This window comes from Sinocyclocheilus rhinocerous, unplaced genomic scaffold (genome assembly GCF_001515625.1).
Source record: "Sinocyclocheilus rhinocerous isolate Xijiao unplaced genomic scaffold, SAMN03320098_v1.1 scaffold48, whole genome shotgun sequence".
NCBI classification, from domain to species: Eukaryota; Metazoa; Chordata; class Actinopteri; order Cypriniformes; family Cyprinidae; genus Sinocyclocheilus; species Sinocyclocheilus rhinocerous.
This window is the reverse complement of record NW_015635971.1, coordinates 357,246-374,347: the sequence shown is the minus strand read 5'-3', so window position 1 is coordinate 374,347 and position 17,102 is coordinate 357,246. Positions and strand designations below refer to the sequence as shown.

The 17,102-nt window shown below is 36.4% G+C and overlaps 1 protein-coding gene across 7 annotated transcripts in view; it reads left to right on the top strand.

The window, feature by feature from the left end:
- Positions 1-7,118, top strand: part of LOC107747517 (GATA-binding factor 6-B-like) — a 9,965-nt gene extending 2,847 nt beyond the window's left edge. For 4 of the 7 annotated variants that reach the window (XM_016562061.1, XM_016562064.1, XM_016562063.1 and 1 more), the window contains exons 3-8: positions 2,682-2,899; positions 4,012-4,178; positions 4,584-4,709; positions 4,861-4,948; positions 5,059-5,159; positions 5,360-7,118. In XM_016562061.1, the coding sequence (XP_016417547.1) occupies positions 2,682-2,899; positions 4,012-4,178; positions 4,584-4,709; positions 4,861-4,948; positions 5,059-5,159; positions 5,360-5,527 (868 nt within the window). In that variant the 3' untranslated portion in view covers positions 5,528-7,118. Of the gene's footprint in view, positions 1-1,175; positions 1,246-1,583; positions 1,848-1,996; positions 2,900-4,011; positions 4,179-4,583; positions 4,710-4,860; positions 4,949-5,058; positions 5,160-5,359 lie in introns of those variants that run through there. The other 3 variants (XM_016562058.1, XM_016562059.1, XM_016562060.1) reach the window with 3 other exon arrangements.
- The last annotated feature ends 9,984 nt before the right edge of the window (positions 7,119-17,102 follow it).

The following is a 17,102-nucleotide window of genomic DNA, read 5'->3' as shown; positions in this document are numbered from 1 at the left end:
TTTTTTTTTTTTCTTGTAAAACATTTTTAAAACGGCTTCAGATACCTGTTTTTGACACACACACACTGTTCGGAAATTATTTAGCATTGTATTATTAGGCTATAACTATCGTTAATAATATAACAACATAAATAAATATGACTTTTTTTATTTAAACATACATGAGTATTTAACTCAATTATGTAATAACAACCCATAACTCAAATAATAAAATAGTTCCGTGTTGGTTATCGAATAAACTGAACATCAAAAGAGTCAGAGACCCTCACGACTTTAAAATGATTATTCTAATTGGCATCCTCCAGTACTTGATCAGGTCACAATACAATGCATATTCTGCTTGAATTAATTATCAGCTGTTCAAAGTGAAGCATTCAGTAATACCTATTGCCCGCTGGGTGTTTGTGTAGGATCTCTTACAATCCTCAACGATGCCCCATCGTCTTAGATGAACTAATTAGCAACGAGCCTAATTTGCATAGCACAGATGAAGTTCAACATCAAAACAAATAGAAGAATAAATTATTTCATCGTTCTGTTTTTGTGACTACCCCTTACATTACACAAATCTTTACACAATAAAACTATAATATAAGATATTATTCCTAAGAGCTTGATACCATTCAGATTTGGAAATGGATTTAGTAATCGAAAAGGTATTTTGCTCGCTTACATTTTACATAACTGTAATATAGACCTAGCATACATTTTTGGCCGTATATAGGATACTTATTTTTTTAATTAAAAAAAACCAATTTTTTTTTAAAGAACTGCTATAAATTAAACCGATATTTTATGCCGGCAAATTAATGAATGACACCACTTATGAACCGCTTATAAATTAGCTATTGCTTTAAATGACAATTTCAACCAACTTGTACTTGTCTTTTAGGGAAAATATATAGGCTATTTTGTTTGTCCGAAAAAAAAAAAATCCACTGAAGCAATTAAAAATGTTCCGTCCCTTTGAGAAAATGTAGTCAGATTTGTAAGACTCGCATTTTCCTTTCGAAATCAAGGACATCAAAACTAAGTAAGGTGGAAAGTGAAGCGCAGCACCCCTATCGAGCAGATGTGTTTGCTCAAGCTGGAATCCAATCAGAGGCTCGGAGCACAGGAGGCACCTCCTCTCTTAAACATCGTCACGAGTGAACAGAGAACTTTCATTCCTAATAGTTCTCCAAGTCCTGCAACCACATAACCGCTGGATCCTGCGAACACCAACTTATGGCAAACCACCAATAGGTCAGTGGCGACTTTTTTTTTCTTTTCACATATTCTTGTCTTGATTATAAATGTCTTCTCCAGCTTTTGTCAAACCTCTGGTCTTGGTGCTGTTTTCGATGCCAGCTGAGGAGAGCTTAAATAATTTCGGGTCTTTTTTTTCTTTACCCTGCCTCTCTCTCTCTCTCTCTCTTATCTTTTGTGGGTCTTATCAAGTGGTTATCTCTTTTCTGCAAAGACATATTACGTTTTGTTTCCTATCTGTTACGTTGTGTGTGTGTGTTTCTTTTTTTTTCTTTTTGGTAATTATGATGAGGCTACATCAAGAGGGAGGACTCATGACACGGATGGATTCAGATCTTCAGTGTAAAGCCCTGTATGGGTGTGTATGTGCGTGCGCATGTGTTTATGGGAATAGTGAAGTTGTGTGCATTGCACGTCATGCAGCTTAACTTTTAAATTTAGAACATTACAAGAAGGCAAAAGAATTATGAATGATTTGAGAAAGTTTGTACCATTACGCGCGTTCTGAAGTGAAACTGTTCCTCCGCGTCAAAAGAAAAATTGAACATATTTCATTGAATATGATTAAAACCCAGTAAGGATTCGGAGAAACTTTAACAGTTGGTTATTTGCTTAATGATTTGAGATCCTCTTTGACATTTATTGTCTAAAAGTAAAATATGTTCGTTCTCTCGTTTCTTTCTTTTTTTTCTAATTTAGTATTCTCTATAGCCCAACGTTTCTCAAATTATTATGTTCTCTTTTTCAGTGCACTCTGCCTCTGTATTTTCCACACACTGTGAGATATAAAAGGGATCCTGGATGGACCTGGGTGATAACAGCTGGTCCATGGTCAAGCGCGAAGTGTCCAGCAGCAGCCCAGGGTCTCCGGCTGAGCAGAGCTACCTGAACACTGACCGGAGGGACCAGCTAAGATCACCGGCGCCGACGCACCTGGACGCGGTGGGAACCCGTCGCGCCGAGGGCAGGCCCCTACACTCCTACGTCCACTTTGGCCATCCCAACAACGCCCTGCCCAATTCTGACGACGTTACACTCTTCACGGATTTAGACCAGGGCAACAAACTCATCATCTCAGGTGGGCACACCAGGGAGACGCATAAGGGAGGCTTAATTGTGGACTCTACCGACATGTATCAGACCCTGGCCATCGCCGCGGCCCAGAGTCAGGCCGGTTATAACGACACGCCACCGGCCGGTTACATGCACTCCAACCCTAATTCTCCGGTTTATGTGCCGATGTCTCGCGTTGGAACGATGATACCGAGTTTGTCGTACCTACAACCCAGCGTGTCATCGCAGCCGAGCCATGCTGTCAGCAGTCATTCGGTCTGGTCACAGTCCGCACCAGAGAGCCCGTCCTACAGCACTGGAAGCCCACATACCTCCAGCCGTTTCCACTACTCCCCAAGTCCGCCTATGAATAACGGCACATCGAGGGATACCAGCTATACTAACCCTCTGAATGTAAACAGTCGAGACCAATACCTGTCACGACCAATAAGTGGATCTTACACAAGCCCGTATTCTCCGTATGCACCGCAGCTATCACAGTTACCGGCGGCGTGGCCAGCGGGGCCCTTCGAGAACTCCATGCTGCATTCCCTGCAGTCCAGAAGCGCACCACTGTCTATCAGGGGACCAAACGGAGGTAAGCTGTAGCTATTCATCATATCAAAAGTCTTTTTTGACTGTGGACTTCAAAACCCACGTTTCCCTCACATTTTAAGCAGCGTGTGAATAGGCTAATTCAATTATTATTATTATTATTATTATTATTATATTAATAATAAATGTTTATTTATTTGTTTATTTGTTTGTCAAACGGCTGTTAAATGATTAAATATTAAGGCACAGGTAATTTTCGGGGTGCAGTCGTTGGCGCCAGTCTCACACACAGATCAATGTCAAAAATATAAAAGTTGCAACTGATTTGAAGTCTTCTTTTACACTAACACCAAATAATAGGCCCTGCTTCTATCATATGTATATATATATATATATATATATATATACTGTATATAGGCTAATGTACCGCCAAAAACAGTTATGCTTACCTTCCTCTGTAAACTTTAGCATGTTTGGCGACAGGTGAAAATACGAGATATCGGACTTTTTTATTATTATTTTATATATATATATATATATATAACTTGTGGCCTATCATTATAGAAACACCAGGTGGAACCTTTTATTGGCTACGTATGTGTAAATGGAGTAACTTTGTATTAAGAACCAAAAATATATTAGGCCGTAGGCTATGCATAACAGTTTTTTTAAGAAATAAAAAGGAATGGATGAATTGACCAATTCTATCGTTTCGAATCAAAGTTCAAATCATAAAGAATTATTACAACAACAGTGACAGTGATAACGCCATTTACAATAATTTTAACAAATTGTCTGAGGCTATCAACGAAGTTCTGTTGCAGCCCATGGTGTTTTAGTAGCTAATGTTTCTAATAAAGCTTTACATTAGTGTCCGTGTTACAGGTGTACATGTAAATATAACTCATTGCGATTAAAATAAAGTGTTTAGGTAATTACAAGCTGCTCCGAAAAACAGTACACAGTAACAAAGTGGATATTTCAGTGTAAATTGAATTATTTGAGAGAAAAGAGTTGCCGAGAAAACCAATATTCACATCTGTCATTAATGCTATTAGTCTGTTACAATGTGTCATGTCTGCGCAATTCATTTGGCACACATTGCAGTTGATGGTGAATGTGATGTTGACTGACGGGGAACTGTCTGTGTCTCAGATTTGCTGGAGGACATGATGGAGGGCCGCGAGTGCGTCAACTGCGGCTCCATTTCCACCCCGCTGTGGAGACGCGACGGCACGGGTCACTTTCTCTGTAACGCCTGCGGTCTGTACAGCAAAATGAATGGACTCAGCCGACCATTAATTAAACCTCAGAAGCGAATGGTGAGCACCGACTTGATGAGCTACTTAACCACTCAATTTCCTGCCGATTTATTTCAAACAATAGCCAGAGGTTATCTGGAAACATCTTCACAGGTCTACTCCCATAATAAACGCTATTTTTATTGGCGAGACAACTTTGCATGCATTGAACATTAATTGATTAGGCCACAAAAAGAGTGCGCATGCAGATATATATATATATATATATGTAATGTTATAATATATAATAATAATATATATAATATATTATGTTTATATGAATATAAACAAACAAAAGGTCTAATATTTAGAAACATAAATTTAATCTGCCAGACATCTATTTAATTATACCACTTTGGATCAATGACCGTGAGAGACTTAATCTTTATTAGTATCAATTAATGACATTGTTAATTGCTTCTCCAGTCGTCTTCAAGGCGGATCGGCCTGTCATGCGCGAACTGCCAGACGAGCACTACAACACTGTGGCGCAGAAACGCAGACGGAGAGCCCGTGTGCAACGCGTGTGGACTTTACACAAAGTTACACGGGGTATGCTATATTGAATATTGCGTGAAAACAAGATTTGACACAATGGAAACAATTACAAACGGATACATTTAAAATAAACGGGGGAAAGCTACATGTGTCATTACAGTATTTTAAAAACTGATTAAAGTTTTTTTTTTTTTTTTTTTTTTAGGGGCCTAGGCCCCTTGCCATGAAAAAAGAAGGTATTCAGACAAGGAAAAGACAACCAAAAACCTTGAACAAAACAAAGGGATCATCTGGTATGTTAAACAGTAATAATACAAAACTCAATCAGACAAGTTCAAATCTTTCATTTATAATTCCACTGAGGTTAAGTGCAGGTCAACTAACTGGTTAAAATTATTCACAGGAAGTAGTTCTGTCCCAATGACTCCAACGTCTTCATCGTCTTCTAATTCAGAGGAGTGCACAAAGAACAGTCCTTCATCAACACAGGTGCCTGTAACATCAGTAAGTTGATACCCTTGTTTTTTGCTGCATTTGCGTAGCATTCAAACGAGTCAACAATGTGCCAAACCTTACAGCTAAAACGTTGCTGGTGTTTGAAAATGATTCTTCTGTATGACTCATAAAACCACAAATCGACCATTTCATTGCAACAACTGGTTTGCATTTTATTTGTCATACTGACATTCTCTGGTTTGATCCAGGTCAACTCTTCCACGCTGGTGGGCCAAGTTGATGTTCCAGGCACGACCAGCTCCATGGTGAAGTACCCCGGCCAGGAGAGCCTGTACACGAATGTAGGCCTGACGTCCACAGCTGACGTGGCAACCTCCGTGAGAGGGGACACTTGGTGCCCAATGGCCTTGGCCTAAACCCTGGCATTATGGGATGGGAGCCATTTGCTGTCCTTCAGCTCTCTTGAACGCCCCTTTGGCGTTGTTCTTCAAATCTGGCAGGGTGTGGGGTGTCATCTGTTTTTGGTCTGTGTTAGTGATCTTGAGCAGAGGCTTGATCTGTTCCAAATACTCCAGTTTTGGTTTCACCCGTGGAATACTGGACATCCATGATGGAGATAATCTTTGCTACTCCGCACTAGAGGACGACACTTGAGAGCGTCTGCTTTAACATGCCTTTGGTACTTTAAGAGCACACCCTGCACCGTGAATGTTGCTCGGAAGAGTAAGTGGATCAAAAATGATTTCTTGAAAGTAGTATTGTACATATTAATGCTAACGGATACTTCGCCCATCTGGAAAGACGAGGTTGTTGATTGGATTCTGGTGATCTGAAGAGAAAACGTTTGAGCTTTCTGAAACTGGAATTGAAGATAAAGTGTCAAGGTGTTCTTTTGATGAATGCAAACATATTTATGAAGCTACAGTTGTTCAAATAATGCATATATTTGTCAATAAAGAGAATGTCAAATAGAGTAGGACTGAAGCCTTGGCCTTCCTTTGAAATCTTTTGTTTCAAGCATGATGTTGTTGCAGTGGATGTTGCGCACTAATATGCACACATGTGAAATAATAAAAAAAAAGAAAAGAAAAAAAAAAGCAGCTCTTAGAAGACTGAACTGTTTTGTGATGGTTTAACAGGGTATCAAATATCACGGGAACTAACACGAGACTTGTCGTGTTTTGTTCGATTACACACGTTCCTAGAGATCACTATCAAATGAAAATGGTCTAATCAAAATTCCTAGTGAAGAAAATAGTTCTTTTTTAGAATCCACGTGGAGAAATTGGAATGCCGTAAATCATCAGCAAAGCATAAATAAAAGGACCTCTCTGTTAGAACAAACGGCGCTCAGGATTTCTTTTCTGATGCATTTTTGTTACAATACAAAACTGCTAAAAAGTTTTGCTGCAATGATTTTGGATGTAAGACTTCCTAACATGTGACACTGATGTGTTAATGTCAGTGCATATTGCTGTTTATTTTTATTTTTTACTTTCAGTGTGATACACTTCTGTGGTCACCACTATAGCTGATGGAGGGACAATGTTTAATCTGGATCTTGCTTTCACAAATTGTTGAATGTTTTTAGAGAGAGCAATGTGTGCCAGAATCAATCAGATGTGAACGTTTCTTGTGAGTTACCGTCTAAACCACAAACATAATGCACAATGACAGTAATTAATGAGCTATCTGAAGAGTTTAATTCTCTCATGAAAGAGTCGGTCTCAAGTGGTTTTGGTGTCCATGATTTATTGCCTCTGATCTGTTAAACAGTTACCCAACTACAAGTTCCACATGTAAACATCTTAGGGCTTTGAAATGGGGGATTAAAGGAGCACCAGAAGAGCCTTCTTCAAATGATTACTCCTTAAAGCAGCAGAGTAATTCCATGACAGTGACATTTTTGGACAAGCTTTTTGTGTCATAGAGATGATGTGTGAACAACACAAGAAACATTTTGCTATCATTGTGATTCTCAGCCTTTATAACCTCTAGAATTATTTATTTCTGCAATGTAGTGTGTTTGTTAGAGGTATTTGTTTGTTTGTTTTTAATTTGAATTAACGTATTTGTATTTTATGGTTGTTAATAATTTCAGTTCAAAATGATTACAATATTATTTTCAACAGACAATGTCAGACTTATTTGTTATGGTTTTGTCTTGAAATTATTCAAATTATATGTTGAATTGCAAGGTGTGTTTTTCTTCTCTTTTAGTAGATTTTAACATTTATTATGGAAGTTTCTTCATACTCTTCACATGAACCACTGGAACCACATAATTTGAGTGGTTAAGTAAATACTCTTTTATTGTCATCACCAGTCATAACCAGAAGCATTTTTTTTGGGGTAAAAATGTTCTTTAACCGTTGACTCTCCCTACTGTTTTCCAGTGTTTAGAGTAGTAAGGATGTCATTGTTAGCTTTTTTTTTCTTTCTCAGATTAGTTTATCATCACTGGAACAATAAATAAGAGCCATGACTAAAGTGGTTGTTTTTCCCATCCCTTATTTTTGTTGTAAAGGTATTCAAATTGCTTTAATTTAATCAAGTATCAATCAATATTGTTAAACAACAAAGCCAATTTTTGCATTGATTTTCTATAGTCATGTTTTACCACTCATTGGCCAGTTGTTTGCTCATGGATCACAGATCATTTTGTTTGTTGGTACACTGAAGCTAATTAAAAACTTGAAATTTGTATTTCAACAATAGTAACTTTTCACATATCTTTTTTTATGTTTCTTTTGTTATAATCACATTATAATACAACAGAATATCATAATATTGACTTAAAATGGCCAGATCTGAATTTGGGTCAATAATGAACATTATCAATGTTCAAATGAAATATTGTGTGACATGTTTCTAGTGCATCTGAAGACCGCTTAAGCCTGAGCCCTTATTGGTTTATGTCAACTCTTGACATTTGAATGTGCTGATCTTCGCTTCAAAGTTGCACTTTGATTTACGACTTATTGATGACGTCTCGGCTCCAATAGTTTGCAGATCTCTGATGTAATTTCTTGTGCTGTTTGTGATTCTGTTGAATCAAACCAATAGACACTGCATGCTTTGACGCATTGATACACCATGTTCACAACACCTCTTTTGCTCGAGATCACTGAAAGGAATATATTCGGAAAGAACAGAGACCCAGAACCAATTGCTGTATTGTTTCTTTGTCATCAATGTAGTGCATCCAGTATAAAAGTTCATCCCATTTGTTTCAAATCTTTCTTTACATTGTTTCAAATTCTGTTAACTTGCTGTCTTAAATTGTAAATCCCTTTGTTTGTTTTGCAGTTGCAACACCATAACACCAGCACAGACTAGTATTTCCACAGTTGCTCCCTGCTGCCCTTTTGAACTACATTTGCCCTCTTCGCTTCAGAGAGAAGTACCAGCCACAACATAAAGCTTAATAACTCAGAAACACACTCCATTAATAACAGCTTTGGCACAGCCCAACAGAATTCACTTAGACTGCACTAACGTCACATTACATTCCAGCTCCCTTCTCCTGTCACCTACCGCTCTAGCTTTGATTAAGATTTATTTTTATGCATTCTGGTTATCTGCCCAGGGTGTATGACATATTGCTATGAGGTTTATTGGGGGCTGGGATCTGTGAAGGATTTCAGCAAATTCTTCTCTTTGTGACTGAGGGCTGGGAGTGGCAATCTGTGGCAAGACGCAAGAGCGGTTCTAGTGGTACAAGTTGGTATTGCATATCCGACTGCTTCTTTCAATTTGCAGGATACATAATACCAGAACAACACACTGCAAAACAAATCATATTCTTAATGAGTGCTTTGTCTCAATATATATATGAGTATATCAGTATCTCAATTTTTGTCCATTTTTATCTCAAGTGTCCATATCTACACATTTTGTGAAGAAGCAACTCTGCTTAAGACCTGTTTTCAGAGACATCTCCAACAAAGCTATATTTTGTCTTACTGCACTGTCAGATCTTTATTCACTTGTTTTAAGTATAAACAAGTGAAGACGACTGGCAGTGCAGATTGACAAAATAAGCAAGATGCAAAAATGCATAAAAATATCATACGATTAAAAAATATTGTTATGTTGTGATAAGATCAAGAGAATTATGTTATTCTATTTTTTTAATAATTAGAGAAATAATCTGGGGATTGTCCTGATATGGTATTTGTGTATTGTTAAAAATGGGAATATGGTGCACTGTAAAAAAAAAAATTATAAGGATTTTAGCTCTTTATAAAAATCCTACACTTAAAAAAAATGATGTATGATTTCCTTTGAAGCAATTTTCATTTAGAAATTGGTAGTAAATTTTTACAAATAATTGCAAAGTTACACATTGAATTAAAGATCCATTTTTTTTTTTACAATGTACAGTAAAAATGTAAATTTTTGAACCGTAAATTTGTATTTGTCAGTTATGCACATTGGGGTTTTATATTACATCTTGTTGTTAAATTCATGTTTTAATGCATTATATTAGTGTCATGATGGGGTTTTGTATTTATGTGTATGACACTGTGTATCTTCTATATATTAGTTTTACCCTCAGTTTATGGATTCCTCGTGTTGCTTTTTCACTGCCACCTGTGCTTTTAATGTGATTGTCAATATATTCTAAAGGTAATAATGGATTTGAGTAATTTGATATATTAAAATTTTTTATTACTGTAAATCTCATTTCAATTTTTACAACTTAAAATGTTGCTCTCATATTTTTTACGGTAAAATTCTAACAACCACAGCTGCTGTTTTTTACTGTTAATTTCGCCTCTAATATGACAGTATTGCTTTCAATATGTCAACACCAAAGAATATTTCTGATTTCAACTCACAGCTGAGGGCAAGGTATTTACAATACTCAGATCATACACAATGCTCTGAATATTTCTTTGTCTGTAAACGTGTGTACTGGTGTGTTTAAGTTTGGGACAAGGCACTGTATTTCTGAAAATAAATACATTAGGTTTAATAAAAGACACAAATCACACAACTGAGACATACTTATTCAGAAGAATAAGGAGATTACTAAAAATAGATGGTCCACGGTCAAGCAATCAAATGTGTGTCTTCTTGGAGCTTTAAGAGACATACACAAACATGGGTTCATCCGTTTGTCTTTTGATAGATCTTGTCCCATAGAGAGCTTCAGATGTTACCTGAGAACTCAAATTTGAATTTCATTTAAAACTGCAAATGACGTTATCTGTTGCACATTAATCAATCAGTTGGCACTTTACCATGCACTACACTGCAGGTATGTGCAATATAATTCTAATACGCACATATTTCCCTTAAAATCAACATTGAGTTTTGCTTTAGTTCCAAAGCCTCTGATGTCCAGTACTGAACTCTGTATTTGGACAGTGAATAAAAGGGTCAGTGTCACCCTCTCCTCTCTGGGGTGGGGTTGAAAGTCCACCCTGTGCCAGAGTAAACATAAAGGAGGTCTCAGGACTAAGAGCTGAGAGCCTTAGGCTGTTTGAAAATGGGTAAAGAATGGTTTTCCCCTAGGGGGAGTTACCCAACGGATCTCAGTGAGGAACTGTCTGTGTCTACAGCCTCTGGAAGAGATGGGATCACTGACGCAGCCCTTTAGGATTTCTAGTAAAATTCAGCCCAATTTCCAGCCGATATTTCCCTAAACAAACAGGCTTGACATTCTAAAAAAGGAAATCCTGAGCACATTTCCTTAGGAATATGAGTACTACATTTCTATGACGTATTACGAAGGAATGATAATATAATGGAATAATGAAGACATGGCAGTTCGGTGCAGTGTTTCTTTATTCTTACCACATCACAAAATACTATCACTTTTTTTTTTTTTTATAGTGACAATAAAGAATGTAATATTTATTATAGACTACGGCACATGTATGGAATGTGCATTACATTTTAAAAAAGGAACATAATTAGGTAAAACACTACCAGTCAAAAGTTTGGAAACATTAAGATTTTTATCATTAATAACTTAATAAGTTTGAATGTTGATGAAGAATGTTTATTTGATCAAAAGCACAGTCCAAAACTGCAAAATGAAACACTTAAACGTAAAACCCGCCCCTAAACATCACATATGTTACCCTGGATCACAAAACCAGTCTTAAGTCGCTTGGGTATATTTCTAGCAATAGCCAAAAATACATTGTATGTGTAAGAATTATAGATTTTTCTTTTATGCCAAAAATCATTAGGATATTAAGTAAAGATCATGTTTAATGAAGATATTTTGTAAATTTCCTACTGTAAATATATCAAAACATACATTTTGATTAGTAATATACATTGCTAAGAACTTCATTTGGTCAAATTTAAAGGCGATTTTCTCTGTATTTTGATTTTTTTGCACCCTCAGACTCAAGATTTTCAAATAGTTGTATCTCGGCCAAATATTGTCCTATCCTATACCATACATCAATGAAAAGCTTATTTATTCAGCTTTCAGATGATGTATAAATCTCAATTTTTAAAAATTGACCCTTATGACTGGTTTTGTGGTCCAGGGTCACATATAAAGAAGTAAAGTAAGATTGGTGGTTTAGCAGCTAGATATGACCTTAGCACCTGGTGGCAGATGCTGTAACTACATGATTATGCTGGCAAAAAAAAAAAACAGTTTTCTCATTGACAGTCATAAGGCAAGGCAAGGCAAGTTTATTTGTATAGCACATTTCATACACAATGGTAATTCAAAGTGCTTTACATAAAAGAAAAGAAAAAAAAAAAATAATCACAACAATAAAACAAGGAATTTAAAAACATTGAAAATGATTAAAACAATTGATTTAAGATAATCAATTAAAAATAACCAAGCAACCATGTAATATTGAAAATGCAAGCAACATATAATTCACAAGTATTTATTTCTTTGAATTGTAATCATTTTTGATGCATGATCAGTCGCATGGCATGTTTCCAGAACTGTTTGCCCATGAAGTAAAGATGGAGGCCTTCACATACAGTACTTTTGAGGGGTCCCTGAGCCAGCCGAGCAATTGGGCAGGATTGCTAACGGATAGCTTTCTCTGTGTATTTTACATCCTTGGCTATACATACAAAATCTGAATTTTGGCTAACAAAGAAGTTTGATGAAATTAGACTGTGGAAGGAGATGAGAGAGTGATTGAAAAATGCGCAGGAAGCCAAGGCATTAATTTTGTTTTTGGTGCTCCTCTCCAAATGTCAAATATGAGGAAGTCAAGGGGAAGGGACATTAGAAAGCACACAGAAAGAGCTAGGTATACTGTGGAACATGAGCGAAGGGCAAAAGTACAGGTCTTTAGTCTTGAAGAGCGGAAATGCAAGCATTAGTCATAACTGACAACTGACTTCTGCATGGCCTCCAATAATGATCTGGAGGATATGACACTCACACGTCCACAAGCTCTGTTTGCAAGGGCAATTTCAAATAGAATTTGTCCCATGAGGCAGACTAACCTTCCTGAGAAGTTCTTAATTTTAGAAAAGCACATCTTGAATAAAAACATTGCTTTTTTATATTACTAGGCTACTTTTCATTCTTCTCATTCAAGTGTGATTCAAAAAAACTGCTGTTGAAAAACCCAAGCTGCTGCTCTGGCTGCTTTTACTGTAATCACAGAAACACAACATTGTGATCTTCTTTCAGTTTAGTACATTTAACAATCAGTTCATTCAAGAGCAAACAATGCAACATGTTTCAAATAACCTTTTTTTTGTTGCTGAAATAATTACAGTAATACAGGCAACAGTTGTCTTGTTTGAAAATACACTTACATTACCTAACTTGCATAACTCACATAAAATCCATAATGTTTTTAAAAGTGACCATTTGACTGAATCTATACTGTAACTGAACTTTTCAGATGGAAGGTGAGTTATATGTGCAGACTCTATGTTATATGCCACCACATACAGTATCACATGGCATAATGTAATGTAAAATGCTGTATTTGATGCCATCTGTCTCCCTTCTTCTGATACATCTCTGATCAGTTCCTCTCCCTTGTGTCCTGCTGTATGTTCACAAATTGCAAAAAATGAGGACGTCCTCAAAGAGAGGTTTTGAGTGATTTTGTCATGTTTTGCTCACTTCTGGGTCACTCCACTCCAGCTCTAGCACTAGGCACACACGCACACACACACGCACGCGCGCACGCTCACACACACACACACACACACACACACACACACATGTCTGGTCAGCTATCCTTGTGGGGACTCTCCATAGGCGTAATGGTTTTTCTACTGTACAGACCGTATATTCTATTGCCCTACACCACTAACCCTACTCCTAAACCTCCCATTACGAAAATTGTTTTTCCCTCATAGGGCCCCCCAAAAAAAAGTCTCCCACAAGGACAATGATTTCAGATATTGCCATCTTTGTGGGGACATTTTGTCCACACAAAACCACACACATACACACACTTACAAAATAGTGGTTATCATCTAAGGTAAATCACTTATAGTGTAAAAATAATTAATTACATTTGATTATCCGTAAATTGCAAACAAGTTCTTTAGAAACTATGTTCTGGTTTCACAGACAGGGCTTAGACTAAGCCAGGATTAGACCATAGTTCAATTAGGACAGTGATGGGCAAACTTGGCCCTTCCAGGCCACTTTCCTGCAGAGATTTGGTCCAACCCTGATAAAACTTGCCTGCCTGTAGCTTTCTAGTAGTCTTGAAGACAATGATTAGCTGGTTCAGGTGTGTTTGATTAGAGTTGGAGCTAAACTCTGAAGGAAAGTGACCTGGAAGGGCCAAGTTTGCCCACCCCTGAATTAGGACATTTAAGTATCTTTTATAAACATGCCTTAGAAAATAACATTACTGGTGTGCATCCTGAGACAAAACAATGGCACTGAGATATTTTAAGATCAATCAGTGCAAGTTTCGTTCAGTTGGAACAGCCCAGACTTACATTTTAGTCTGGAATTAGGCTTAAACCTAGTCTGTGAAACCCAGGGTTGACCTACTGAATCCATATCTACAGATATCTATAGATGCACCAAATGATTCGCTGATTAATCATTGAGTTAGATTAAATAATAGACAAATGTATTAAACTGAATGAGAAGACATGCAAATGAAAAGTTTGATAGTGAGAGCTTTATGAAAGGCTGTTACTGTGGATGAAACATTTATGTAGATGAAACATTTATTTTGTGTAGTGAAAAGGATACTTTGTGATTGTGTGTATTGTGCTAAGACAAGTGAAAATATGCTGAAATATTTGAAAAAAGTGCACTTTTGATGATCTGTTGTGATACTTGTATTAAAAGTTTTGAAAATGCACACCTTACGTATGAAAATAGTACCAAACCAATAATAATAATAAAAAACTAAATGTAAACGGTTAGGTCAGTCTCTGGGTTATGCTTCATTCATATTCTTAATGGATAGACACCACACATTGGACAGTTTATTAAGGTAATATCCAGCAGTATAAGCAATTGTTAAGTAAATATATTTTCAAATTGCAAGTATATTTAGTTTAAACCTACAAATTCCAAAATATGTTACAAAATGTACTTCAAGAGACAATAAAATACATTTGCAATAAAAAAAATACATTTTGTGTGAATGTAAACAGTTTTAAAAATGTATTTTGTACAATATAAATATATTTGATTGAAAATATATTAAATCTATCAAAAATATATGAGACAATATTAGTAGCTATGTGTATCAAAAATATATTTAAAAACATCTTAAGCAATATATTTTAAAATATATTTTGCTTGAAAATTGTGTATAACTTCAGATAGAGACCATATTGAGAGGAACTTCACTGTGCAATTCGATTTGTTTTTCTTTAAAGATTGCCCATTGTGAAGAAAACAGGGGTAGTTTTTTTTCCTCAGCACTGTGCAAAACTAGACAAGCTATTTCCAAGAGTAAATACATAAAAAGCATGAAATGGAGATTACAGTAATTTTTGACTTGTTTTGAAGTCTCTGAACACTTTAAAATGCACTCATAGGCCAAAGTACAGCAGTTTGACAGTCAGATTCACTAGCGGCTGTGTTAGCATTCTTAGGGCCAGATTTACTAGTGTGAGAGTGCAATTCCAAAAATTAATGGGAGTGGAAATTTCTGCGTGTGATTTACTGGCAATGCGCAAATTAAAGAACACAGACGCAGCCAGATCATTTCCATAATGACCAACACAATCTACCAAGAGCAGCGCAAATTAGCGTCTGCTTTAAGACATGCTTTTTTGGGCATTAAACAATGGCACCAATAACAGTAATTTGATGAGCGCAAACATTAGTAAATCGCATTGCGTGATTCATTTTAATACTCTCCTCCCATAAATTTTGTGTCTTAAAAGGAAAATATATGAGACAATATTAGTAGCTATGTGTATCAAAAATATATTTAAAAACATCTTAAGCAATATATTTTAAAATATATTTTGCTTGAAAATTGTGTATAACTTCAGATAGAGACCATATTGAGAGGAACTTCACTGTGCAATTCGATTTGTTTTTCTTTAAAGATTGCCCATTGTGAAGAAAACAGGGGTAGTTTTTTTTCCTCAGCACTGTGCAAAACTAGACAAGCTATTTCCAAGAGTAAATACATAAAAAGCATGAAATGGAGATTACAGTAATTTTTGACTTGTTTTGAAGTCTCTGAACACTTTAAAATGCACTCATAGGCCAAAGTACAGCAGTTTGACAGTCAGATTCACTAGCGGCTGTGTTAGCATTCTTAGGGCCAGATTTACTAGTGTGAGAGTGCAATTCCAAAAATTAATGGGAGTGGAAATTTCTGCGTGTGATTTACTGGCAATGCGCAAATTAAAGAACACAGACGCAGCCAGATCATTTCCATAATGACCAACACAATCTACCAAGAGCAGCGCAAATTAGCGTCTGCTTTAAGACATGCTTTTTTGGGCATTAAACAATGGCACCAATAACAGTAATTTGATGAGCGCAAACATTAGTAAATCGCATTGCGTGATTCATTTTAATACTCTCCTCCCATAAATTTTGTGTCTTAAAAGGAAACTCCTACAAATGCATATTCAATAAAGTCAGGCGCAAAAATAACTCTGTCCACTCCTTTTCATCATTAATTCTTCACTGCGCATCTTAAGTAGATCCTGACAGTACTATTTTAACTCCAAAGGATGGTTTGCGCTGGCGCAAGCTGTTAGTAAATCTGGCCCTTAGAGTATTTTCCCAGTTTCCTTTTCACCATTTTTCCCCTATTTCAGAACCGTGTCTGTGAGCCACCCCACTAAATCATGAAGCTCATTTAAGCATTTTCTCCGAATTCTCCAGACATAATCCAAGTTTTTGCAGGGGTTCACAGTAAGGTCACTGCTTTCTCTCCTCTCCCACTAGCTCAACAGTCATCTCACATCCAAGAGGCTTGGAGCTGAGTTCAACACATTGGTCTATGGGAAACTGTGCTCGCCGCCAATTGCAATACTTCCCGGCGTATTTCTGTCAAAGCTCAAGTCTTTTAAAAACAACACAATCACTGAACTCATTTGAGACCCATTTGAATCAATTACCTATGTGTCAACAAACCAAATTCTAATCATTCTTAACAGGGGAAAGGGATTGTTGTCATATGCAAGCCATGCCTAAGCAATAGAAAATTAGAGATTAATCAATTGAAATGTGCATTTATTTCATCTTTTCATGTGTGATTATTAAACATTGGCTACTGTCCTAATGAGATAGTCATGACCATACAATGTGAGTGAGGTATAATCTTGTCTGTTTTTGTAAAAAAAAGAGTTACTAAAAAAGATTAAACTAATGTCACTAAACAGAGTAGCGCCTGAAGGTTTGTTTAGTGATTGATGGTATATAGGCTAAGAACCTTTATATATACCTTTATATTTAACTTTTAAGATTAATTTTTAGTTAAATCAACTCTCTGAATAGTTTAGCATGGATATGACACTGTTAATGGTCTTGGCGGACTAGATCTTTTATGCATGCTGCCAATAGATAAATATATATATATA